Source organism: Lissotriton helveticus, chromosome 2_1 (genome assembly GCF_964261635.1).
Source record: "Lissotriton helveticus chromosome 2_1, aLisHel1.1, whole genome shotgun sequence".
NCBI classification, from domain to species: Eukaryota; Metazoa; Chordata; class Amphibia; order Caudata; family Salamandridae; genus Lissotriton; species Lissotriton helveticus.
The window spans coordinates 668,495,433-668,523,052 of record NC_136059.1 but is presented as its reverse complement, the minus strand read 5'-3'; the positions used below and the strand labels follow the sequence as shown (position 1 = coordinate 668,523,052).

Here is a 27,620-nt window from a genome sequence, read left to right as displayed (position 1 = left end):
CTCATTGACAATTGGCATTGGTGTATTGATCATGCCTGAGGCACCCTCACTGATTACATTTGGTGCAGGGATGTTTTCACCACTTGTAGATGCAGTCTCCATCTCTACTGTGTTAGTGACTTGCTGTAATCCTGTGGCAACATCACTATTATCATTGGACATTTTGGTCTGCATTGTTGATATTCTACGTGACAACATAGCTGTTGCTGTGGCCAGTGTGTTATTGGACGCCACTTGCATTTTCAGTTGCTGCATGAGTTGTTGATGCTGTGCATTGTGTGCTATTTGACCCTCATGCATTACTCTTGTCATTTCCTGGAGACTAGTGGCAAACACAGCTAGGTTAACTGACATTTTGGCAATTTCGGTCTTGATCAATCTAGTGTTTTTGCCTGCAGGCGATGTGACCGAAGCATCTGTCCCTCCAAGCCACCCCAGACATCATTCAACTGTTCCACCTGCTGTGGCCTTCGTGCTCTGCGTCGTCTCCTTGTCAACCTTGAATTGCCTCTCCGGTTGAAGGATGATCTACTTGTGGCGGTAGTACTTCGTGGGTTGCTGACATGAGGTGCCGCATCAGCCTCATCATCTGTGGGATAGGGTACCAAACTTTGGACAGGTGTCCTACGTGATTGTGGGACACGTGATTGGATGCTTTTCGAAGCTGGTGTGTTATCAGGTTCAGAGGCGCTGCTGAGCTGGATGTCCTGGACATCATTGTCCCCGGCCTCACCATGTTCTGCATCTGTGAGGTTAAACAGGGCACAACAGCATTAATGTATGCTTTTTAGTTATGTGACTGTTGTAACAAGAATAAAAATGTATACTTTGGCACAGTTACTACTCTTTTGGAATTGGTTTAATTAAAATGTGTGTCTGTGACTGGAACTGCTTGACCAAACTACATCTCCCATGATGCACTTGCTATACTATTGAAAGTGATGTTTATGTTTCACTACTTGCGTGTGCGCTATGCAGAGCTACTATTCACACTGCAGTGATAGGGACAATGTACACATGCATTCCTCTTACCTTGGGACGTGTGTGCTGCTCCGGAGGTATCCAGATGCGTCACACCGACAACAGCTTCTTTCTGGATTGTGCTCTCAATCAAATCCTCCATGGGAGTGTTTCCGGTGTGTGGTGGTGTCCCTCCTCCAGTTAGTAGTGCTTCCTTCAAGCGCTCTGCGATGCACGCCTTGGCCCTACTGCGCAAATCGTACCACCTTTTTTTCAGTTTGTCGGTGGTACGATGAGTGACCCCAATTGCGTTCACTCTGCTTTGTATCATGAGCCATATTCTCCTTTTCTCCTGCTCAGGCACCTTGGGAGAAGCCTTCCCAAACAGCTTCTCATTGCTGTGTACAACTCCCTCAATCAGGGCTTCAATTTCTGTTTCAGAAAACTTAAGTTTTCTTTTTCTGCCACTTTGAGAGTCCTCAACAGTTTCTGCAGGCCCCATTTTGTGTACCTTACAGGTTTTATGAATCAGACACACTCCTCTCCTGCTCCCAGTACCAGCTCCCTCCTCTCTCTGTGCTCCTGGAGTGAAAATGAGGCTCTCAGAGCACACTTCCTGTTTCAGAATGAGGCTTCGAGGGAACAGTTCCTGGTTCTGACATCATCAATATGCATCAACGTACGACCTCGCAATTTGCGATATCGCAATTTGCGGTATCGCAAATTGCGATATCGCAAATTTCGTTATCGCAATTATTTCTACGATTTTTAGCGATTTCTTAGATAATCGCTATTTTCTTGATGCATCCCGTTTTGCGATTCCTTATTTGCGATTCCTTAACAATTGCTAATAAGGAAACGCAAAACGTTTTGTTGATGCATGTCACCGTTAGTTTCTTAGCTTGTTCAGAATTCCTTATTTTCTGAAAAATGTTGCTTCAACAGGGAGCGTTGGGACTCTCTGGACCCGAGCAGCACGTGGGAAGGTCTCCGTGTCTTGTGCTGTCTCTACCCCTGGACCAGCACGGGTCCAGAGAGTCCCATGCTCCCTGTTGAAGCAACATTTTTCAGAAAATAAGGAATTCTGAACAAGCTAAGAAACTAAGTGTCAGAATCAACATTTTTTTAATTACTTCACAAATTGTGTAAGTAACTTATCCGTTTATTGTCCTGTTTGTCCTGACGAATGCTCCGTAGACCCGGCTGCACGGAATGGAGCAGAAACATGTTGACCTTACTAACAATGGGGTATAAAGAGACCCAATAACTCGGTCTCAAGTTAATACCCACCAATTCTTAATAACCAGACCTCACCATTAAAATTAAGTTCACTGATGGTGAAGTTGTGTTTTTTAAACTTTTTTGTGATTTTTTCCCTTTTCTCCTTGTGTTGGGGGTACCCCTTATCTCTGGACACTACTACCAATAACCAGAGGTTGCCTCTGGATGAGGCAGGCATATAGCACGTATTTGGACACCCGATGACAATGCCGTAACGCTAATGTGGGGCGGAAAAAAGATATACACCGCAAATTTACATAGCGTTTATGAGGGTGATTCAATCTAACCTAATGGTTAAGTAGTTATAAGTGTCCATTCTCCTTCATGATTATTTGGTATATTGATACTGGGGATCTGAATGGACCAGAAATCCTCCTCCCTACCTGTTGATTTATAATAAGAGCTATTTGCTCCAGAGAAAAGGAAAACTTGCTTTCATAAATGTAAAGAGACCAAAAACTTTGATTTAAAAGTGGGTGATGAAATAGTAGTAAAAGTTTCGAAAAAAGATGGTGGAGATTCAAAATATTCTTCTTCACTCGAAATGATATAATTGTTCTGTGAAATTAGAAAATGGACATATTTAGACCCTGAATCATATAGTTCTTATTAGAAATTAACCTCTTTCTATAGCGTCATTATAGCACAAGGCTCCCTGCCCACTGCCATTAGAAGAATCTGCCTTCGGTGGACGGAACATGCTACTCTTTGAACACCTTGGGTGCAGGAGAGACCTCAGGAGTGCAGGCAGCCCCACACTTCTTACTAAATCTTACCTTATGCCAGCTGGCACACCGATGTTGTCTCCTTGCCCTGCCCTGCAGTCTTCTCTCTGGGGTCAACCGTGGAGGCACAACAGCATCTCCATCTTCCTGTTGTCTCCACCCTTCTAGAATGCTTCAATAGAACTTCTGGGAAGGTATATTCTTACAAACGAAGATGGCCACCATTAAGCACCAATTTGTGGAGATTCTCCCAGGCCAAACTGGAGGCTCTGTTTCCAGAGGTTATTTTTTGTTTTTGCTCTATAGAAAAAGGGAAACCAGGTCTACTCACTGTGTCACATTACTGAGTTGTTCCTTCATTGTGATTCCTGCTTCTGACCTTTTCTTGGAATTACTGGAGTTTGTTAGTCCTATCTGCCGACTCTTCCGCTACCCTGGTTTCCTAATCTCCTCAGTGAACTCTTCAGCGCCTCTCAATTCCCGCTGGATCGCCTCCTCCTCAGTTGGACATCCACGAGCCAAAGGCATCTACATGTCCTGAAGGGTCACAGCCATAGTGGATGTTTTTTTACCTTAGGGCTTTTTCTTCCTTTTTAGGGCACCTTTTGGAAGGCACCTTCTACTTAGGCATAAAGTAGTGTCGGCAGCAATGTGGCTACTGGAAAAGGTTCCCATTACCTCTAGCAATCTAGGACTACGAAGACCTCGACGTCCAGAAGCAGCAACATCCAGACCCATCTTCAGCAGGCCTTCAGTCCTGTGAAATTTCCCTTACCTATTTGGGGTTCATTCTTATTTGAGTTGTTTAGGAGTAGGTGTGTATGGTAACTGGGGCTGGCCTCTAGTATTCCTTGTATATACTGTATTTTTGAATGTATTTTTATAAATGTGGTATAGGTTATATACTGTTAGTAATGCTTGTGCTTTCTGGATGGTGGTTGGAGCTTTTTTTACTGCATTAAACAGGAGTATGTATTTTACAGGTGTGGAGCTTCTTTTTCTCCACTACTACACTTTGCATAGACTTTTTCATTTACCAAATGGCCTCCATTCATGCACATGCATGTACAACTATCTTTGAATCATTTTACCTAAAGCTTAGGAAAAAGCATTCAAAGATGGTCAAGGCGCATGCACGCATGTTTGTGCTTAAGGGGAATATCAGGTGCAGGACTCTACTATAGATATAGAATCTCTGGTTCAGTGCAATTGGCACGAAAGTCTACTCAGTCTTATAAAATACTAAGAGTTCAGGCAGCCTACTATTTAATTTAAACTATGCAGTTCTAGAGCAAGGGACCGTCTCTCAGTCTTCCAGGCACGGCCCATGTTACCTGTCTAGGAAAGCCCTGTGTGCCATTTGCTGGTCATCCTTCATTCTCGCACAGCAAAGCGTTTCAGCAGTGGAGTAAGGTCATGGAGGTTTACCTGCCTCTCTGGTCACATCAAAGTTGAAGAACGGCAAGCTAGTGATCAACTGTCTTCTTTTTAGCAATTGAAGACTCCGGGCCACAGCTGAAGACTTCGGCAGCTGCAGTGTCGGGTCACACTGTTTGATGGTGGGGACATATGTCTGCTTTTTTTGGGTGTTCCTCACAATGGAAAAACAGATGGGCTTCTCCTTCTGAACTGTCTGTCCTCCTGTTGAACCAGGCACTTTTCTTCTCTCTCTGTGCAAACAGGCTTCCAGGCACCAAGCACTCTCAGAGCTACTCCAGCAAGTTATGGGGACTTCAGGTGATGTCCTCTCACCTGAGGTAGGCTAATTGTTATACAGGCATCAGTCCTGATTGCACAGCAGCTCTTTGAATAGTCCTGGTTGCCCAGTAGCTATTTAAATACTCAGCAGAGCAATCACTTAATTGGCTCTGGTAGGAGCTTCCAAAACAAGGACACAATTATGTGCGAGATTTACATCTGCCTTCAAGAAGTTGTAATCAGGTTCAGATAAAAGGGCAGACTCTCCCCAGAAAGATTCTCAGCTTTAACAACAGAATCTGCCTGTTGTCTGTTGAATATATTTTCTTGTAAAGTCTTAGCTGTGTGTGTCCAGCAGTGTCCAGGGGCCTCTGCTGGATTCCTGGTTGTCTTTAGAGTGAGTCATCATTGCATCTTCCACTGCTGGAATTGGTAAGCCTTGTTTCAGCTGATATCTGTATGATGCATACAGGATTTGTTTGCACTGACCTTCTCCCATGTTTCTTACAGCTTGTTAGATCGATCCAAGTTTCACAGCAACAGAAGAAGTCTCAGACACCAAGCACCAGCCCTGGATTTCTCCTTTACAACCTTTCTCTTTTTCTCCCACAGTTTCTGTGTCTAGTAGTACTTATAGATCAGTTTACCAGTAAAGTAATGAAGGGACTGCAGGACCTTCCAGCAGACCCACAACATCCCAGGGAAACTTTACCCTAGTGAGTTAGGAGGCTGCACTCCTCTAAGTCAGATAAAACAGGTCTGCCCAAAACAATAAATCCTCAGTAATCGGTACGTTGTGATCAACCGAAGACATGGACAGCAGTCTAATGCCGCTACAAAGAGTATGATTGGTACAAAACTGGCTTTACCATGGACAAACCTGGGCCTCAGCACACACACTATATTAACATGCTGCTTGGCCAAACTAACAGTAAGGATATCAGATTCATATGCAGTCGGGTACTTATTGCATAGGCTCATGCCTGCATACCATCCAAGGAACATCCCTGTCCCAACAACGCCTGATGTGCTCATTAATAATCTGTGGGCAGACCCCAGCATGCCAGTGCAGTATAAAAGTATTCAACTGCTAGATGCAATCAAAGTATCAATGGATAAACAAAAGTATGAGAGCAAATAAGTTAACTAAGAGAATCCTTGACATGAAAAAATGCGGAGATAGACTGTAATTAAAATGGAGAAATGTGTTAGCTTTTTAAATTGACAAACAAAATCCCTGTGTTTAGAAGCAGCCTTAGGTTACTGAGGGAAATAATCCCTGAGGGGTTTCTATAGAGAATCTATTGAGGAGCGAAACAACTGTGCACTATAAAAAACAATCAAGATAGTGCAAATAGTTTGAATTTCCAACCTTCTCATAAAAGGTTTTTTTAGTTGTTTTTAATTATTTTAGATTGTAACCCATTCGGGAGGTCCAAATAAATCATAAATTGATTTTTATCCCTTTGTTTATGCTTATTACTTGATTACAGTTGAATTCTGTTGCTTACTGTCTTTGGCTCACGGTTGTTTTCGCTCCTCAATAGATTCTCTATAGAAACCCCTCAGGGATTATTTCCCTCAGTAACCTAAGGCTGCTTCTAAACACAGGGAATTTGTTCGTCAATTTTAACTCCCCCTCCCTGACATCCGTCACTAGGGGATCCTCCATTCTTTTGAGTCTTAGCTTTTTAAATGACATGCTATTGCTGAGAACTTTAAAAACAGATTTACGCACATGTAAAGGTGGGCTGGTGCATATAAATTTGAGCTAAATTAGACATTATTCAAATTTTCCAGGGTCCATTTCAAATATGGTATTTTATTTTACAGACTAGATTTGGAAACAATGATTTGTGTATTGAACGTTGCTGCTGTTAGATTAATTTTCAGTCACTCATGCTTTCGCAGCATACTTACATCTGCTGGCTTCCCGACTTCCGCGCCCCCTTGAGTTGTATTTTCCAAGATTCTGAGCAAATAAGTCTCTGCTTCTTCTGGAGTTTCATCACTAATTATATTTAGAATAATGGGTGCCTGCATCTCCCCTTGAGCAAAATGTAGGACCCCGGATGCAGGCCAGAGGTCCGTCGTGACCGGCAAGGGGTCCGAGCTGTTGCGTGTTATAATCCAGTTTACAGACACATTTCCGTGTGTTCCACCATTTCGTACAATTGTGATTCCTTCAAATCTGTGGTTGGGAACGAAAACAATAAACACAATATTAGTATGTGCTCAATCAACAGCCATACTTAGTCAGACCTCTTGAAACATAGTGTAGTACTAGATTCCCTTCGAACACCACTAACAGACAACAAGCACAAGAAAGAAAGAAACAGCCTCCAGAACAACAACTCTGTATTCATCTTTCTTCAGGAACATTACAATGATCATTGCACAGCCCACCTACCTCTCAGGCCTCAGCACCATCACACAGAGTCACTTTCCATTTGTATGTTTGCCTTCAACTCAATACAGCATTTGTTGAGTTAGGGTTGGTACGTGCTATAGAAACATCTCATAAGTACACACATATTACATTACCTCCACAGCTGAGATCAAACTCTTGCCTTTTACATCACCCCACCACCTCACCTACTAGTCCATTGTAATGTAACAACACTACATTACTTTTTTGATGCTTTGAAAACAACTTTTATTTAGAGGAGTGGAATAACGTCACTTTGTATAGAGACTGGGTAAATCTTTTAAACACCGACTCCAAATGTGTACCAGAGAAACCTAGCTTTCAACTACAAGATTAATTCAACATTTCAGTTCTCAATTCAGGCGCCCTTTGGAGTGTCTGTGGAGGCCACTACATTTTCCATCTTAGCTCTTGGAACATCCAACAGTAGATACGCTGTTCACAGCTTTTCATCTCAATCTTTTTACTAGGCATGAGGGAAATAACCAAGAATTCCTTTTTGCAACAGAAATAAACGGGCAACTTACAATACCAGCAGCCCCAGATTTATTCCAGATGTGAATTAATATATTCCCATTTGTGTCCACCAATGATAAAAAGTGATGCAATATATGTTTATTGCTAGAGTGCTGGTGCTAGAATTTATGTGACCCACTTGAATGTCAACCGGGTACTGCATGTGCACTTTATTGCGCTATCTAGGATAGTTTTTGAACACAGGTGGAGCAGAAATCAACGATATGGATGTTTGAAATTAGAAACATGTGTCTCAATCACGATTTTCTAGATTATATGTATTTTCTCATGTTTTTTCTTTTAAGACTTGAGGGAATACTGCCATAGAATGGCGGATATGCCAAAAAGGGATCTTCAAGTTGGTTCCTATCACAATGGACCAGTCAGAAAATCTTTAGTAGAAGTCCTCTGATCTTTGGAACCCGGTATTACGGAGTCCGTGTATAGGTGATATATTCCTGTTTTGTGTATCTATTTTCCCCTAAAATTCCTACCCACTCAAATGTAAATGTTTTTAAAGATGGAAGTGAATTCCAAATGATGGGATGCAAAAACTCATGATTCAAGCTTTTGGGTTTACTGTATATTCAATGCCCACCAAGTTCTTAGCAGTAATGTGGCTTTGGCTGTTTAAACGCCAGAATAGTGTTTTTACATGCTGTGGTTAATTTAGGGTAGGCCATTGATAATAACAGTATAAAGTAAGTTTTGAGGTGTCGCTGCAGATCTTAAACCACGGTATATGTACAATTCGAATAATTTGAAAAAGAAAATTATTTTGAACAACAGGAACATTTTTATTTCCACCAGCTAACCTAATCCTAAAAAGCTAACTGGGTCATTAGTATTTGGTGCTTTAGAGCTACTTTGCAAATTACTTGGTCACACCCATGCACCGCTGCCGGCATTACTGTTATGATTAAAATGCTCCCGACATGCTGACAGGAACACTTTCATCAAAGCGATCACTGTCACTGCACTGGGATCCCTAAACATGATGGGTTGTCGGCCATCAGGTGGGCGGAGGTGAGGTCCTTTGCTGTACTGTAGGCTGGGAGGACACCTGATTCCATCTTAGGTATAAATGACCTCTTAAGTACTATATTAAATATTTATGATGACACACAACAAACAAAGACATTTTAACACCATTTGCACTAATCAAGTCAAATGCAGAATCAGCTGCGTGTGGATAAGTGCATGCTCCTGAGTTTAGACCAAAATAACATTTAAACAAGTTACAATCCTAACTATGCCATGTTTTACTATAAAATGTATATAGAAATCTTTTTCTAAATTAAGCATTAATGTACAATATTATTTTGGTTCATTAAAAGGGGCATGTGTAACCTGCATTAAAAGGAGTGTTGGAACTAGAATGTCCTGTGCATAATTTACGATAATGTACAGCTTGGTGCCCTACTGCATGTGAATCTGGAATGCTGATTTTTGTCTTTGGCCTAGTCAGCACACTAATTTCAATCAATTAATCAAGGGCTGGTAAAGCACAACTACTCACCCATGAGGGTCTCCAGGCTGGCTTAGATCCGTCTAAGTGCTGGGGTAATTCGAAGAGCCAGGTCTTGAGGTCCTTCCTGAACTGTGGTAGCGTGAGAGATAGTCTGAGGTGGAGGGTTAGAGTGTTCCAGGTCTTGGCAGTGAGGAAGGAGAAGGGCTTTCTTCCAATTCTGGTCTTGCAGATCTGTGGGACGGTGGCCAGGACGAGCTGGGCCGAGCGGAGGTGCCTTTTGGATGGATGGAATGAGAGGCGGTTGTTCAGGTGTGCTAGTCTGGTATTGTTGAGGGCCTTGTAAGTGTGGGTGAGGAGTTTGAAGGTTATTCTTCTGCCTGCTGGGAGCCAGTGGAGTTTGCAGAGTGATGTGGCTGTGCTGGGTGCTGTAGCGTTCTGGACATTCTGGAGCTTGCGGAGGTGTTTCTGGGTAATGCCAGCATGGAGTGTGTTGCCGTAGTCGAGTCTGCTGCTGATGAGCGCGTGAATGATAGTCTTTCTGGATGAGGTGGGGATACATATGAGGGTCTTTTGCAGCAGGCAGAGGCTCGAGGATACTGAGTTGATCTGGCAGTCCATAGTGAGCGATGCGCCGAGTATGGTGCCGAGGTTTCATACGTGGTCTATCGGGGTGGGGGGAGTTTCTTGCGCAGAGGGCTACCAGATATCATTCCATAAGGAGGGGCTGAATCTCAGGATGATGACTTTTATCTTGCCTGAGTTTACCTTAAGGCTGTTGTTCTTCATACAGGTAGCGACAGCTTTCATCCCGTCTTGGAAGTTGTGCCTGGTGACATTCGGTTCATTGGTGAGGGAGAGGATCATCTGTGTGTCATCGTCGTAGGAGACAATGTTGAGTCCATGGTTCCTGACAATGGTTGCGAGGGGGCCCTGTAGACATTAAAGGGGGTGGAGCTGAGAGAGGAGCCCTGGGGTTCTTCACAGTTGATCTCTGTTGGTTCCATGGGGTATGGCAGAAGTCTGACCCATTGTGTTCTGCCTGTGAGGAAGGATAGGATCCAGTAGAGAGCCTTGTCGCAGATGTCAGCGTCATGGAGTCTAGTGGTTAGGGTGTGGTGGGAGACGCTGTCAAAAACTGCTGAGAGGTCCAGAAGGATGAAGGCTGTGGTTTTGCCCTGGTCGAGAAGGTGGCAAGGAGGGCGGTCTGGGTGCTATGACTGCTTCAGAAAACGATTGGGAGATGTCCAGTATATCGTTTGTTTCAATGAAGTTGGCTAGTTGGTTGTTGACTGCTTTTTTGATGACTTTGGCTGGGAAGGGGAGCAGTGAGATGGGCCTGACGTTCTTAAGGTCTGTCGGGTCCACAGAGGGTTTAGACAGGAGTGGGTTGATCACAGCGTGTTTCCAGCCATTGAGGAAGGAGGAGGACTTGAGGGAGCAGTTGATGGTTCGGCATAACTCAGGTGCAATGGCGTTGGCGTGTAAGATGCAGTCGGGGCAGGGTTCCAATGGTGCTCTGGAGTGGATATTTTTCATGGTCTTTAGGGTGTCGTCCGTGGTGAGTGGGATCCAACTGAGCAAGGTCTGTCAGGGGGCATAGGTTGAGGAGGTTGCTGGTGCAGTGGGGAAGGTCTGGTTGTCAAAGTTGTCGTAGATGGTCTTCATCTTGTGTGGAAGAAGGTGCCGAGTCTGTTGCAGAGGTCTTGGGAGGGTGGGACGTCTGTGGTTTCGCTATTGGGTTTGGCAAATTTCTTGTTGATGGTGAAGAGTTCTTTGCTGTTGTGTGTGTTTGTGTTGATTCTGTCTTGTGTTTTTGATGAAGTGGTGGTGCACAGTGGTGGCTGCTATGAAGGCTGTGTGAACTTCTGGTGTTTTGTGGTTCCTCCATACCTTTTCGAGTCATCTGCAGGAGCGTCTGGATTTTTGGAGGGCAGGCGTGAACCTGCTTTCTGTCTTGATGTGTTTGCTGGTGGCATTCTTGAGGGGGGACAGGGTGTTGGCGCAGTATGCGATCATTGATGAAGGTTGCGTGCTGCGGTGTTGGCATCTAGAGGGTGCACTGAAATTGGGGCCAGCCCTAGGAGAAGCCACAGTCCAGAGCTTGTTCTGTGAGCCAGGTGTACCCGCTGTAGTGACATAAGACTACTGTCCATGTTATGGTTTGATGACACACAGTGGGGTAGGCAGCATACCAATTTTTAAGGATTTACAGTTCTGGGCAGAGCCCTTTTTTCTTACACAGACGAGTGCAGCCTACTGTGTAACCACAATCCAACCCATGCACTGACACTGCATCTGGGTCTGTGGATAGTGGATGTGTGTCACATGTTTCATAGTGAGGCTCTGTGTGTGGTGTCAGTATGATTGCTGTGACTTGTGGGATCCATTTTGAATGGCCTGTGTTTCCACATAGCACATTATGAAGTGTGGGTGCGGCTTACCCAGACAGGGGAAGTACATTGCCTGCATCCCTGTTACTGAAGGGTGAGACTTGTAGACTGAAGTGAAAAAGGATGGAGAGAAAGTTTAGAAATTTCAGGAGATCCTTTTAGCAAAGGGTTGCTGAATACTCCTTTATAAGCACTGCTATTTGGCAGGTGATAAGAGAAAGGGGGTACATCAGAAGATCATGTTGCTAAAGGTGTTATCATTTCTAGGCAGATCCTGCTTTTTTATCTATCCCTTATTGCCACTTCAGGAAGGCTCATGACAGCCAGATGCAGAGATCACACATTTCATAGTGCCTTTGTTTTGGATATTTCTCTCAAGCACCAGTACCAGCACTACCTGCTTTGAGAGTCATTACCTTGTACCTAGACTATATCGACACTACAGCTAGAAAATTAAATTTTAAAGCAAACCACCCCAATACAGTTCCAGAACCATAGACCATGGACCAACATACCCTGTATGAAAAAAAGAGTATTAAAGTGATAACCATACCATACTACTTTCTGTCAGGTCGGAGTTCTTTTTGATTATGAAAGCAAGTGCTCTACAAACTATTTAAAAACTGCTGTGAAGCATGGGGGCTGTTTCACACCCAGCCTCCCAGAGGTGAGGAGACATCACTTAAAGTAGGTGCAATTTGTGGGGAATCGGGTCTGCATTATGCGTAAACACATGCCTCACTGCTCAAAGAAGGGAAGGAGAGTGCCTTGTCCTTCAGGAGGACAGACTGAAGGAAGGAAAATTCAGCCATGCTCCCATTGTCGGGAACACCCCTAAGAAACCGACCTGTGAATGGCAGTACCTCTGGCACATCCTCAATATGAGTGAGGGTACCATGCTCACCCGCTGTGGTTCATTTGGTGAACTATGTGAAGCAATAATCATCATAATCAGTGAGCAGTTGGGCATCTCTGAAATGACCTGGAGAGTGAGCTGTTGCCTCCGATGAATGCTGTGATCGGACACCAAGGAGGCAGCAACTTCCCCAAAAGTCAGCAACTGCCCTGGAAAAAGCAAATGCTGAACTCAGGCCAGCTGTGTCTAATGAAACCAAATGGCAAGGCCTCCTGCTCGAACACGTGCCAGCTCGACTGCTGATCTGGCCTGCTGCATTGCGTGTCGAATGTGACCTGAGAGTCAGGGCCACCTCTGCAACCCTGTTGACTCGGCAGAAGGACTTTACAGTGTGATTGCGAGGACGACGAATGGCCACCACATGCCGAACTGTGTTTCGCTAAGACAGGCAATGTGACAGGGCCTGAAAAACGGAGAGACTTTATTTTGCTATAGAATTGCAAACTGAAACATTGGGCCACCCATACTCTTAGCAAGATATGAGGCTGAACAGACCTATGGGTACCTGCACTGGCTGATTGATTTTATAACCAGAGCAGAGTAATGCACATGAGACGATTCTCACCGGATATTCACTTTAAGCAGGCGTCATATAAAGGTGGGCGGGAACTGTAGCTTTGGCAGGATAATACTAAACTAGGGTGGGGATAACAACCTCTCATCCGAGTTCCGGGTAGGTGCAAGCCCGTAACAAGTAGAAGAACACTGTATACCTGAACCCCAAAGCTACATGTAGTATTATGTTTTGCTGTTTTACTAGAGAAGTACTGGATTGGACAGCTTATAATAGTGTCTGTAGGTGCATTTGTGAAATTTGAGTTCTTGCCTCCTCGCACATTACTTTCTTGAGAAGCCTTTGGCTACTCTCTCTCAATAGACTGAGTATCAAAACAGGAAGGAGTTAATTGGCCTAGTTTGCAATAGAACAGACCCCTTTACACCAAGCACAAATTACCTCAACCACCACGGTTGGGACCCATTAGCCCATGTTTGCTCTGTGGCCCCAGTACGTGGTCTGGCAATTGACATGCAAAAGTACTGGAGAAATTATGTTACCAATATTCATAAAGAAATGGTGACATCATGGAGAAGGGCATAATTCCTTCCACAAATCTGTTGGTTTATTCATTTTTTAGGACCTGTAGGTCACAATTCACAGTCAGATTATGGAAGGAACAGGCCATGAGCACAGCTGATGTGTCGGAATTGGAAATCCTGCAATGAATATTATAGCAAAGTGCAGATGCTTAGCTGTAGTGGCAGCCAGGCATGTGCCACAATTCAGGCATCTGGGATAGTATTGGCAAATTTTGGCTCTACTTCACTTATACAACATATGCCATAATGAGATATAAGGCATGCACTTCTAAGTTCCTACTTGCTCCCCTCTATAGAAATGTAAAATTGTGAATTTCAAATTTTTCCTGTTGGACATGAAAACGATACATCAGCACATGCCAGTAATTTATGTGTTGTTTTGAACTGTTCTTTAAACTGAGATGATATGATCAGATATCTATATCAGGCTAAACAATGCTTAGCTGTGGGGGAAAGGGTTAAACAGTAATCTATGCTTTGACTTTTGCTGCCCCAGGTCTAACTTGGTTGGCCTCCTCTGAGGTGTATGAATGGAATCCAATGGAGAGAAAAGAGAGATTGCCCTTTTTAATTCTAATATACTCTTTGCTGGAACAAATCTATGTATCAATGCCCTTCTCTGTCCTGTGCTCCTACCTCATTGCGGCCAAAAGTCAAGTGCTTTAAAGTGTTTCTTATTCAAAAAGCTTGATTGGTTAAGAGTACATTCTACCCACTGAAACTACTTTTTCTGATTTTCTGATTTTCCACACAGTCTATAATAAGGCAGCACACCTACCCCAGCAGTCCCATCAAATGCCATCTAGGTTTTTCTAACTGCCTCAGTTTGCTCTTGGTTACTGCAAAATAGAGCTTCAAAATATCAAGAATTGAGATAGTAACATTCCACTTTACTTCATAATGTAGAAAGTGTTATTATATGACATGGCGGATCGGTGGAATAAATACTTGCTTTTGACATCTCCTATGATCTGCAGGGCAAGAGATTGAATACTGGCAACACCAACTTGATCGGTCACCCTGCTAAAGTCAGTGTATTGACTAATGGAAATTCCTGTTATTTAAAGTGCATAGAAATGGAAAAATGTGGTGTGACACAATAAACATTCATAAGCAAAGTTAATGAGCCTTGCTTTGCCACTGAGGTTGTATTTCAGAATATTGAACAAAACAATATTGTGCTACAAAAATCTTGTAGATCAAAAACGATTAAACTATTGTGAAGGTTAATATATCTAAATATAGACTTACTATTATTCATTCCACACCCACACAGTCTGAAAATACATATATATTGTTGAGGTAAATATCTATTGAGTTAAGTACTTACCCTCATGATATTTGTGTAGTTGATATACTCACTAAGATTTCCTTGCTATGATATTTCTGTAAAATGATTCTTGAAACTCAATATTTGGTAATATATTGTCAAGGTATTGGCCAAAAGTGTACAGGCATCTTAGAATGTCATTCTGTATATTTTCATGATGGTTGTCATGTTGCATCTAGATGCAATATGATGGCCATCTTGGAATGGTTTTACAAGTATACAAAATACCATTGCTATGTATGGCTCTCATTGAGAGCCAGCAACACGAATACTGGATTCTGTATCATATTGTTCATCCTTACTATGTCACATAAGTTAAACACAAAAGATGTTTTGCACTGCTATGACATTTGAAGGGGGAAAGCTTTTGGGCTACAAAGAGCATAACATTGGTGGAGAAGAGGAGTAAAAATGCAGAAGGTGATGGGGGTCGAAGTATTATATAGGGGAAGGACTACAGAGAGGGTGGCATGGTGTGTGGCAGGACACCAGGTTGTTTTTCCAATTTGGGTTAGGGAGAGGGAATAAATATAGAGGGTAGTGGGTGGCAGAAATTCAGGTAAAGTCTTTATTTTCTTTTGGTTGTGGGAGTAAAAGGGAACTGGGAAGACTATTGTGTGGGTGTGTGGCTAGTATATGGTGAGAGAGGGCAGCAGGAGGGCAGATACTATTACTTTTTTGGGTGGTGGAGTGATAGGATGGCCAGAGAGTGATGGGAGTTGGTGGCATGACACGAAGGTTGACCTAGAGCTGGGGGTTGCAGTTAAAGCAAACTTTTGTACTGCTCTTCATGAATCCTTTATTCCTCAACGGGTGATGGCAACAGGATAGGCCATGCATACCATAAAATTAAAGATAGGTAACTGTGAAAAAGGGGATTTTTCATCTCATGGTTCTAAGTGAAATCTGAGACAACTTGAGATTTGCTTTCTATGTCTATTTGATGTCACTCAGAATCAATCCATTGTTTACAGTTACCCATCTATACGTCTGTGTGTCATACTATTTCAAGATAGCCGTCATAACGTGCCATCATAATGTGTCTAGCTGCAGTATGAAGGCAATCTTATAAGTATCGCAACAATTATAATTCCAAGATGCTTGGACTCTGCTACTGACTTTAAAAATTCTACAATTATTGTCACAGCCAATAGCAGCAGCGTCAGGTGGCAGGCAGTGAGCAGAAGAAAGAGTGAGGCAAGTGAGGGGTTAGAGCGAGAGGCACTGAACAATACCAGAATTAATGGGGTGGTGGTGTGGAAGTGGACGGAGAGACAGGGTAGGACAGCAAGAGAAAGAGGAAGGAGCAAAGGATGCATTCCCATTGAGCGCTAATGTTAAAATGCCATAGAAACTTTCATTAGCTTTCTGATGTCAGTAGGGAAAGCATATATTGATCCAATCCAAAAGTATGATGAAGCCTCCATCCTATGTCTTGCAAGATACAACATGCCTTCACGACTTAAACATGCTAATACTGCCATAGGAGAGCAGTGTTTTTGGTCTCGCGGAATCTGAATCTTGCTTCTTGGTACACTTGTAACTAGTCTTTGGACTGATCCCCAACTACCATCACCCAGGGATAACACTGCTGAAGTGTACTTTTCACCAGGAGACTCAAGAGAACCTTTCGATTGGCAGTAAAGATCTTGCGGTGGCCATGCGTTGCGTAATAAATCAAATGGAACTGATGTGGCATTGGGTTGTCATGTAGATGCATGGAAACGATTTTGGAACAGGACATATAAGCAGAGGCACCCGGGCTGCAGTTTGCCAAAAGGCATTGATTAATAAATTGGCTTTATCACCATACTATAACTTTTAATGCTGATCTAATGTATGAAGGAATACACATTTACAGAAGAAATCCATATGTCTAAACACCAAAAAGGATGAAATACTAGCGGAAGATTTGCATGACTGGAAGAAACTGGTACATGATTATTTCTACCCTCCACAAACTGGGCCACCTTGAAATACCAATGTGTTTTATACACCCAAGAATGTATGCGTTTGTTGGATGTTGACAGTGCATCACCTTACTTTTACTATGTGTAATGACTGCTTTGTTTTCAATAGAAATGTTGTGTTAGACGTGTCCTTGCACGTTTCGGTTTTATGTATCTAGATAAATATAATGAGTACAGATGTTGTGCTTACAGTCTCAAAAATATTATTTTTAATAAATGTTGTATACAATTAATAAACATTTATAAAATACTTACTCTAAACATAACGTATACCATCAGGGACTGATTCTTTGTCTTTAAAAATGGGTCAAGATGAGTACGGTACAATCTTCAGAGAATTCAGTTCCTATTCTTTTTTCTTTACGTTTGGTATCTATAGGTCTAGTACGGCTTATCTATTTCATTACATTGGTCCAATTACTGCTGATTTGATTATAGTTTCTTGTAAACATATTTTATTGTGTTAATTGTAAGTTTTAACCTTATCTCTATTATCCCATTAGGACAACCATTAGTCACAACTTCTGCTTTAATTCACCTGCCAAACATTTGCTTGCCAGCTGTTTTCCTGACTCAATACAGCATTCAGTTCATGCTTTTTTCCAACAAGCACACGTAAACCTAGAAATGTTGGATACCTGCAGATTGAGTGTCCAGTTGTTGTAAAACACTCTATCGCTATTTCTGACTCTGTTCGCACCTACATTTTTTCTGACGGTCACCTGCTAATTCTTCTTATAATACAAACGCCTCCGCATTCCATATAGTTGTACGCAACACTACAAAATTCTTGTTTATTTCAATGACTTAAAGCTCCTCCTTCTCTACACTTTAATGAAACGATTTCCCTTATAATAAAAAAATAAAGTTGACATTGACTCTTTATCTCAGCATTACCCTTCTGAGGTTCTAGCGTTGATGAGATGGTACATCATACAATAGTATAGCATTATGAAGTAATTTGCAGTGCAAAAAGGCAGCTGCACAATCTTTCAGAGATTTGACCTTTCCATGTTTTGTACACCAATCGAGCTTAACCAAATACATATTGAAAGTAAAATAAAAACTTTGTTTTTAACACAGTAGTATTCCAGTCCTCAAAAGATGGCTGAATGCATAAACAAAGGGCAGCCTGCTATTTTCTGACCCCCTGAAATAACGTTCATTGCTGTGATTACGCTTTATGTGGCACACAACCAATGGTGTATATAAATCAGCAAGACATGTCGAGGAAAATTATGTTTGACTGCATTTTAATATTAAGAACCCTAACATTATCATCTTATAATGTCACAAATATTACAAAACAAAAATGTTACTGGTGCAGCAGTATTGGTTACGCTTTGCAGTGCCATTGTGAAAGCTTCTTGTCTGTGTGCGAGAACACTCTCTCATTATTTGAATACAATGAAATTATACACATTATCATGGCATAATAATTCCTAATTTAAATATATTTAAAATAAATCACAGATTCTGCTGGACATAGTACTGTCATTAAGTTTCAAAAACATACCTTGTGGTGAGGTCTTCATTGATGATCACTGCCTGAGCAAAAAGCACACTGTTGATGGACAGCACTCCGTAGGGTTTGTCATTCGGTTCAATAGTTACCAGGACAACTCGTGGACTTTGTAAAACTGCATCACCCAACAAAGACTCCTCAAGCAGCATTACCTGAAAGGACTCAGCAATTTCTGGGATGGCATCATCCAGGATCCGAAATCTAATAAATGCTTCATAGACTTTAGGTGGAAAAACAATTGTTCTGTTTGGCTGAAGATCCACAAAGTCGGAGTCAAGCCGTGCATGAGCAGTAGAATTTCCCAGTAAGATGCTGTAGCGGATCGAGACTTCAGAGTTATCAGAGCCGATAATGGAATCACCATTGATCTTCCCACGAACTACTTGGATAACAAGTATGGTGTCCGTTTCAGGCACCATGTAAGCACTCTGTGTAAATCGCACCGGGCTGTCATTTTTAGTAATGTTAATCTGAAAACTACTTCTTGTGGTGTTAATTTCAGCACCTCCCAGTACATTTTTCAAAAGCACAGTATATATTTCATCATTTTCAGGTATCTATAAAAAAAAGAAAATACATACAAGGGTAAATTGATATCCACGATGACATGAGAATAATGTAAGCACTCTGTAATTTTTTGCATTTCATCTCTGTTTAGAGAAGTCTGCCAAATTGGTGTTATCCAGCAGCAAAACATACCACAATTTAAAACACTCATGCACTAACCAACTGCTGTTCCCTAAGGGATTCAATTGTACCGCATTTTCATACAGACCAGAAGTACAACGTTTTGCTCTTTAATCACACATGCACAGCATCAAATTTAAAAATAACCAAACACCACCTCAACCTCAGCACAATGCACCTTATTCAATCAGGCATTTGCTCAAAACCTCCTAATGGGAGAGGAGGAGCCTAGCTCGCGACCGAGATGGCCGCGCTTTAGCTCGGCTCCGTTCGCCCGCCTGTGTTTTTCACATTTATCCTGCATTTATCCTGCCCCGGGAAGCCCTCCTTGCTGTGTGGTACTACTACGACGCACTGCAGGCACTTACCACTTGTTCCGGTTGTCCTGGCTGCTGTGGGTCCGGTGCAGTGTCCCCGATCGTTCCCGGGACTCGAGAGCGGACTGGCCTGGTTCTTCGTCCCGGCTCCTGGGCCGGATGCAGCCTGCGGGCTTGCCCTTCGGGGCGCGCTGGAGGTGATTGGAGGGCCGCTGTTCGTGTGAGCCGGAGGTTCCTGGCTGAGAGACTCCTGTGTGGCAGCGGCCTTGGATGGTGACGCTGCCCTTCATTATTGGGGTTCCTCGTGTGTTCGGCTTCCTCCCCCTTTGTTCTCCGGTCTGGCCATTTTGTTCTTTGCCGCCCGGACTCGGAGAACGGGACTGGCAACATTGGAGGGCCGGCGAATCCCCTTCTTCTGGTGGCCCCCCTTCCTGTCCGGGGTGTTCTTCTGCCTGTCGACGGGACTTCATCTGCTTTAATGCCGCCCCGGCGGAGGTTGTTGGCCGCGCGGCCTGTTCGGGCTCTCAAGATGGCGACCAGCCCCATTTGTTTGGGCCGGGCCCAGACGAGCACTGGGGGCCCGCCACAAGGCCCGGGTGTCGGATACTGTGAATGTTTTCCTGCACTTAAGGGGATCCTGACCGTCCTGCTATCCTGGCGGCTATCGGTGGCCGCGCCACTCCTGGCTCTCGAGACGGTTCCTCACTACGGGCCTCCCGGGCCCCCGCGACCGGCTGAGGCATCGATATCGCGGGGTATGGCTGGTACTCTCCTGGCGGACTCGGCCCCGGCTGCCACCCCTGAGGCGCGCATCCTGATGGCGCCTTCTCCTCCTGTGCTGCCTCCTCTGCCCTTGGCCCGGGAGCCGGATTTTGTTTTGCCGGACTTTCATGATTCTCCTGGTCCCTCTCAATCACCGCTGCCCGATGACGTCTCCTGTACCGGCCCGGATGGGTCGGCTCTTATGGATATATCCTTGGAACTGTGCCTGCATCGTTTGCTACATTCTGTGACTTTCCTGGATCTTCCATGCTTTTCTTCCTGTGACTTTTTTGGACTGCCGTTGGACTTTCCTGCTGCCTGCCTTCTGTTCTTTCTGGCAGGGTCCTCGTTGGATCGGACCCTTACTGCTTTGGATAAAAAGGGTCAGGGCTGATGAAAACTGGCTCCTATATGCGGTGGTTCATGCACGGTTTGGATGATCTCTGTGTCCTGATATGGTTCTGTGTAACTGGTTAGTGCTCCTGGACTTTGGCCTGGTACTCTTTGGCTTCCCGAGGACTTGGACCCTTAACCCGGGCGGGTGGATGGGTGCATTTACTCCTGTCTTTGGCCCTCCCCCGTGTGTATGTTTGTGTGTCTTTATTCCCTTCTTTCCTTCCCTCCCTTTCCCCCCCCCCCCCTTTTTTGTCTTCTAATTCCAACTTTTCTTGTTCCACTAAATTTCGGGTTCAACTTAGGGCGACAGGCACGCTGCGGGGGGGTAGGCCGTAGCCTTCTGCAGGGGTGCAGGGTGGGCTTAGGGGTGGGTGGGGGGGGTCTGTTTGTGTCGGGGGGTCTTTTTCCCCCCTTATTTTCCCTTTTTGTTCTATGGCTCTTGTGTATTCACTTTTTCGGGACTCTGTCACCTTGTATCTCCCCCGGGGGTATTCTGTCCTTCTTCCGGTGTGTGGCTGATTGTGGTTTGCTGCCTATTCTGGTATTATGTTGCTGTTACATCGCATGCCGGTTTTATTGTCCTGTTTTTCCCCCTGAGGATGCATGGTCTGGCGGGTGTTCCTTCTGTTGTCTTTTTCCCTCTTTCCCTTCCTCCTTTATGGAGGTGCCCTTTTTCCGTTGGGGTGCGTATTGCATAGTCTTTGTGATGGGGCTTTTTGACCACGTCTTCTTTGTTTGGGTGGGGGCGGAGGTGAGTGTGCGCGATTGATTGTTGCCACTGTCGCTATTTGATGGTCTGATTCTGTTTTTGTCCTTTGCTCGATTTGATTATATGGCTTCATTTTTTTACGATGTGTTTATAAAATGGCGGCTTGCCGCGGTCCCTCCCTTGTATTCTCGTATACGGCCCGTTATTCTTTTGGTCCCCTCCCCGTGCTAGAAAACTTAACCTTTATTATCCTGCTCTTGCTGAACGCTCGATGGTCTTTCTTGTTTCACCAGTGCTCCTGATGTTGTATCCTGTGCAGATCTTCTTTTTGTATGCTGGTTATTTGACCATTCTGTTTCTGGCCAGCCCGTGGGGTTGTAGGCCAGTATTTGTGAGCTTTCATTGTCAATAAAGGTTTTCAAAAAAAAAAAAAAAAAAAAAAAAAAAAAAACCTCCTAATGGATCTGCCAGAAGAAACCCAAAGATAATTCACCTGTAGCTATGGGCTCAGACAGCATTGACAGTTTCACTGAGTTCAACAACTTCAACACTTTTGTTTCTCAATACCTAAGACACTTAAAAAAGAACTACATGCCAAGCAGCCCCTGTAAGTCATGTCCCCACGAAAGCTAATCTGCATGCCCAATTTCACATCCAGGATCTAACTCATAGAGCTTTCAAAGTCAGTCACAGCATATAAATGAACACGGTGGGTTTGGTGCCCTCAATACTCCTCAGGAAAATACATCTGCGCCTATGTAGACACAACAAAGCAAGGAGAGGAGGGGAGACCGGCAATGGAAAACAGAAAAGGGCGAAGAGCAGTATACAATAGCATAAACAACTAGCTTCTTCCTTAATATTGAAAACGTTTTCTACTTGTGTAGCTTTGTAAAAGATGGAATGTGTGAACTGGGTATTGTAGTGAGGAGTTAAGTTGCCAACTATGGCTTTTAGTGACCTTGGTTGTAGTCCTGAAGCAATGGAGGCAGGTGAAATTAAGCATTATATGAGTACAAAGACATTTATATGTATTGCTGATAGTCTCAGTGAGTAGATATGGTCTAAATAGCCATGGAATGTCAACTTCTCATGATGTTCCTGACCAAGTGCAATACATAATCCTCCCGGCAATGTGATAAATTAACCATACTTCCCATTTTATCCTCCTATCTTGTGCATGTTTTATTTAATTATACTCAATGGTTTCCCTGCTGAATTCCACTCTCTTTAAAAACTGACAAGATCACACAAAAGCATGATTCCAAGTGAGCATGGTAAGCTAGATTCTGATTACTGCACAGTTTGAGAATGGACTGCAATTCTAAGATTTGTGGTAAACACCGTACACCAACAATTTTGCCTTGATGAGTTTTGACAGGTCAAACTTTCCAAAATGCAACAAGTGAAAAATATATAGTATATTCTGATACATGTGAAATTTGGTGCAAAATGGGAATTATTTACCACACACAGTAGCTACTGCACCGCACAGAGTTAATGTTCACCAAGATTGGTAAATACTTCACCCTTTCCTGGGTGTCTTAGAAGCAGGGCCCAAGTTACAGAGGATAAATGAAATAGTGGTGTCCTCTGGGACGGACAGAGTATTAGATGTGAGATAGAGATTATTCCTATTCACAAAGGTATAAATTATCTGATAAATAAGCACAGGCTCAAGGTTCAATCTTGATAGAAACGAAGGAGATAAATAAAATGTTCAAACAATCACAAACGTTGTATTCAATTTCAATTGCACAATAAGAATGCATCAAGACAATAAACACATTAACCCCTTGCCTGTGGGGCCGATTCCCCCGCTGTGCTGGGGGGAGGGAGGGTGCGCACAGCGCCCCGGTGCTCATGACGAGCTCAGCTCGTCATGAGCCACGTTTCTCGTGTGCTCATGACGAGCTGAGCTCGTCATGACCACGCCCGTTTCTTAGAACGCCCAGCACAGCGGGGGAATTAGCCCCGCACCTGAGCGTTTTAACGGTCACCTGGAGACATGGAGGCACTTCTATGACTAAGTGGGGGCCTGTGCTAAGAAAGTGAGTGAGTGGTGTTAAAAATTGATGCTAAAACTACATTGTTATTGTTATTGGTAATTGGTATTTATATAGCGCTAAATCACCGCCAAGTCTCCCCCTCGCTCGGTGGGAGTGGGCATACCTGCATAGACGACAACCGAAGTCGAGCGTGGGACAGAGTTAAACTGTGCTTAGGGCCTCCCTAAACAGGATTGTTTTGAGCCGTTTCCTGAACCGGAGTAGATTAGAATCCTTTCGGAGTTGCTCAGGTAACTTTAACTTTAATTGCGCAGGATTTGCACAACATTAAAACTGACAAAGGAGACTTGGGGGATTATGCCCCATCCCCATCAGTGTCACCAACATGTTTCTGCCTCTGTGGCCAGGAGGGTCCAAGGCATTCACCAGGACGTGGAAAAATGGGCTCCTATCTAGTCTCAAAGAGACTGAGATGAATCCACTAAAGTAGATTGACCTTTGTCAAACTCTACCATGAAATACAGTATAAGAAAAAGGTTTTAACTAACACTGGAAAGGAAGGAATCAGATTGTATAAAGCAAAATAGTACATTGAAATGCATGTGGTTTTGAGCGCTTGTGTCACTGCAAACATGGAGCCCAAGGCTAAAAACAGTTAGGTGGCCAGCTTACAAACTTACCCCCGGTTAGGGGTAGAATGTCCCATGGGAAGGGAGGAATTGAGGGACCCCTGTAGTCACACTCTAAAAGACCAAGTTGGGAGAGATCAAAACAAATAATGATAAACGTGTATAAATCTGCTTTGCTAGCACTTAAACACAGACATTCATTCAAAAAGCAAAGGAGGAAAGCTCCAGGGTACGTACTCAGGCATACATGCAACCTCTTACTGCCTCAAGGTGCGTCCCTCATGATGCTCCTATGGTCTGTCCTGGTTGCTTACCCGCTGGTAAACGACTGGGGCAGTCTTAAATAGGCGCTTGAAAAGGTAATTACATTGTTAAGGAATGGGCGGGTCCCTCCCGTCTGTGGAATGGGCTGCAGCTGGGTAGTTTCATCATAACAGTGCCAGATGGCACTGCAAATAATAGACACGCTTCCGTGGTCACAAAATGTGCCTGACCCGCAATGCAGAGTTGCGGGACAGGGATTAGATCACCCAAAGTGCTGGTGTGGTGATGCATACTTCAATATGTGATTGCCCAGCCACATTTCCCATACCCTAAGGTCCAGCTTGAGATGCTGATTGCCCTAGAGCCCACTCAGGGCAACCTGTCTGCATCGTTGGGGACTGCAGAGGGAGCATGCATGGCCCTGCGGTCCCTGCTAGCTCCCCGCCTCCAGTGGAAGCCTGCATTGCTCCCAGACACAGGGAGCTGCTAAACATGCATCTCCCTGTGTGTGTGAGCAATAGTTTGGTCTGTTACCCTGACCGTTTAACAGCAAGCAGCGAAACAGACGAAAACTCTGCTTTACGCATGCGGGAGCCGTTTGACAGATCCCACTTGCGGAGTGTTGGTTTTTGCTCAGCGGGAGCTGTCAGCTCCTGCCAAGCAAACAGCTATGTCCTGGGGGTGGGCACGCTGGGACATAGCAGGAGCTGGCCCTGGGGGGATGGCCGTCCCCTGGGCCAATTATTGGCTCCTGGAGGGGCTGCGTGGCCCCCCTCCTTTGTTCTGTAAGGCCGACCGCAGGAAGGTGGTGATTCCCAGAGCTGTATATGGCCCAAGATTGGTCCGTGCAGGCCCCCTCCCTCTTTACAAAAAAATAAATGGCCACAAGAAGGTGGTGGTCCCCAGGGGTGGGAATCTGTGCAGCCCCACTATTTTCTTTTTTAGATATAGCACAGGGAAGTGATGGTGCCACAGAGACTGGGGGAGGTCCGGGAGGCCCCCTAATTTTAATTAAGATGAGCCCTGTGGAGGGTGGTGGTCCCGGGGGCATGAATAAGTCCTTGGAGGGGGGCCCCATGTGCCCCCTCCATTTTATTATCAATGTCTGCATTCCCCCGGGGCATGGCCCACCCAGGGGCTTTCTTTGAAAACAGGGCCGGGAGACCTAGCGGTGTCCCTCGGGGGGGACTCCAAGACCAAAGCTAGGGGGTTAGGGTATTCGTACCCTGCCCCCTTTTCTTTTTTGTGTGTTTTTTTGGGAGTCAGCTGAAGCCAAGTTCCAAGATGGCTGTCAACACTTCCTGGTTAAAGTGGTGGCAGACAATCAGAGCTCTACATATCTCTGCACAAGCTTGTCCTTATTGGCAAAGGTTTTGTGACCACAGATACACAAATGTGAATTTCCTTTAGTTTCTCAAAAACTACTGAACTGATTTAAACCAAAACTGAAAGAGTGATCTGTGAACCAAAAGCTACCTTACTACCAATTCTGTGTAATTCCGTCCAGCAGTTCAGGCTGTAGTTCCTACGGGAATTCTCATGGGAAACACACTTTTTGTGATCTCCCCCCCTTTTTCTCAACCCCCCAATTGACAGACCACCCCAAAATGTTCCCTGTGCAACTAGAATGACCAGTGCACTTTGTGGCAAGATTTCATGAAGATTCGACAAACTGCGCCAAAGATGTAGGCAAGTCAACAAAATTTTTCCTATGGAAACATGGTCTGAACTATAACTACCTACATATATATATATATATACATATATATATATATATATTTTTTATATATATATATATTTATATATATATATTTATATATATATATCAAGCTCCAAGGTTACCACACAATTTAGGAAGCACACAGGCAGCTGCGAAGGTTCAACCTTTAAACCTTTAATGAAAGGTACGGGCGGTACATGGCAAGCTGGAAACATTGTAGCAATGAGCTTGTCAAGCCTTACGCGTTTCGAATAACTTCTTCTTCAGAGGCTTTACAGACGAAATGGCAACCAGGCACTCCCCCGCATCTTAAATGTTCAATACCACGCCCTGGATGGGCCTCCTACTTGGGACAGTGTTCTGTTGCATTTTGGGAGTTGGAGTGCCAAACTTTAAAATCCATAGATGGATGCGCTCTCTTACTATCAATGAAGACTCTGGATAAGCCCCCACTCGTTTCGCCGTCCTCAATCCTGGTGCAGATGTCCCACAATGAGGTAGGTAAATACCATCCCCCGTGGCCCCCAGTGATAAAGGGGTGGTGCATTCCCTACGGCTGAGGCCGCCGCAATTACATCAAGCTCCAAGGTTACCAGACAAGTTAGGAAGCACACGGGCAGCTGCGAAGGTTCAACCTTTAAACCTTTAATGAAAGGTACGGGCGGTACATGGCAAGCTGGAAACATTGTAGCAATGAGTTTGTCAAGCCTTACGCTTTTCGAATAACTTCTTCTTCAGAGGCTTTACAGACGAAATGGCAACCAGGCACTCCCCCGCATCCTAAAGGTTCAATACCACGCCCTGGATGGGCCTCCCACTTAGGACAGTTTTCTGTTGCATTTTGGGAGTTGGAGTGCCAAACTTTAAAATCCATAGATGGATGCGCTCTCTTACTATCAATGAAGACTCTGGATGAGCCCCCACTCGTTTCGCCGTCCTCAATCCTGGCGCAGATGTCCCACAATGAGGTAGGTAAATACCGCTCCCCGTGGCCCCCAGTGATAAAGGGGTGGTGCATTCCCTACGACTGAGGCCGCCGCAATTACATCAAGCTCCAAGGTTACCACACAAGTTAGGAAGCACACGGGCAGCTGCGAAGGTTCAACCTTTAAAACTTTAATGAAAGGTAAGGTCGGTACATGGCAGGCTGGAAACATTGTAGCAATGAGTTTGTCAAGCCTTACGCGTTTCGAATAACTTCTTCTTCAGAGGCTTTACAGACGAAATGGCAACCAGGCACTCTCCCGCATCTTAAATGTTCAATACCACACCCTGGATGGGCCTCCCACTTGGGACAGTGTTCTGTTGCCTTTTGGGAGTTGGAGTGCCAAACTTTAAAATCCATAAATGGATGCGCTCTCTTACTATCAATGAAGACTCTGGATGAGCCCCCACTCGTTTCGCCGGCCTCAATCCTGGCGCAGATGTCCCACAATGAGGTAGGTAAATACCGTTCCCCGTGGCCCCCAGTGATAAAGGGGTGGTGCATTCCCTAAGGCTGAGGCCGCCGCAATTACATCAAGCTCCAAGGTTACCACACAAGTTAGGAAGCACACGGGCAGCTGCGAAGGTTCAACCTTTAAACCTTTAATGAAAGGTACGGGCGGTACATGGCAAGCTGGAAACATTGTAGCAATGAGTTTGTCAAGCCTTACGCGTTTCGAATAACTTCTTCTTCAGAGGCTTTACAGACGAAATGGCAACCAGGCACTCCCCCGCATCCTAAATGTTCAATACCACGCCCTGGATGGGCCTCCCACTTGGGACAGTGTTCTGTTGCATTTTGGGAGTTGGAGTGCCAAACTTTAAAATCCATAGA

At 44.3% G+C, this 27,620-nt stretch overlaps 1 protein-coding gene across 1 annotated transcript in view; it reads right to left on the bottom strand.

Moving 5' to 3' along the window:
* ADGRV1 (adhesion G protein-coupled receptor V1) overlaps nt 1-27,620 on the bottom strand; it is a 2,034,994-nt gene that overhangs the window by 1,868,734 nt on the left and 138,640 nt on the right. The window contains exons 7-8 of the mRNA XM_078677778.1: nt 18,300-18,865; nt 6,585-6,855 (exon numbers count right to left, since the gene is read on the bottom strand). Coding sequence (XP_078533904.1) covers nt 6,585-6,855; nt 18,300-18,865 — 837 coding nt within the window. The remainder of the gene's footprint in view (nt 1-6,584; nt 6,856-18,299; nt 18,866-27,620) is intronic.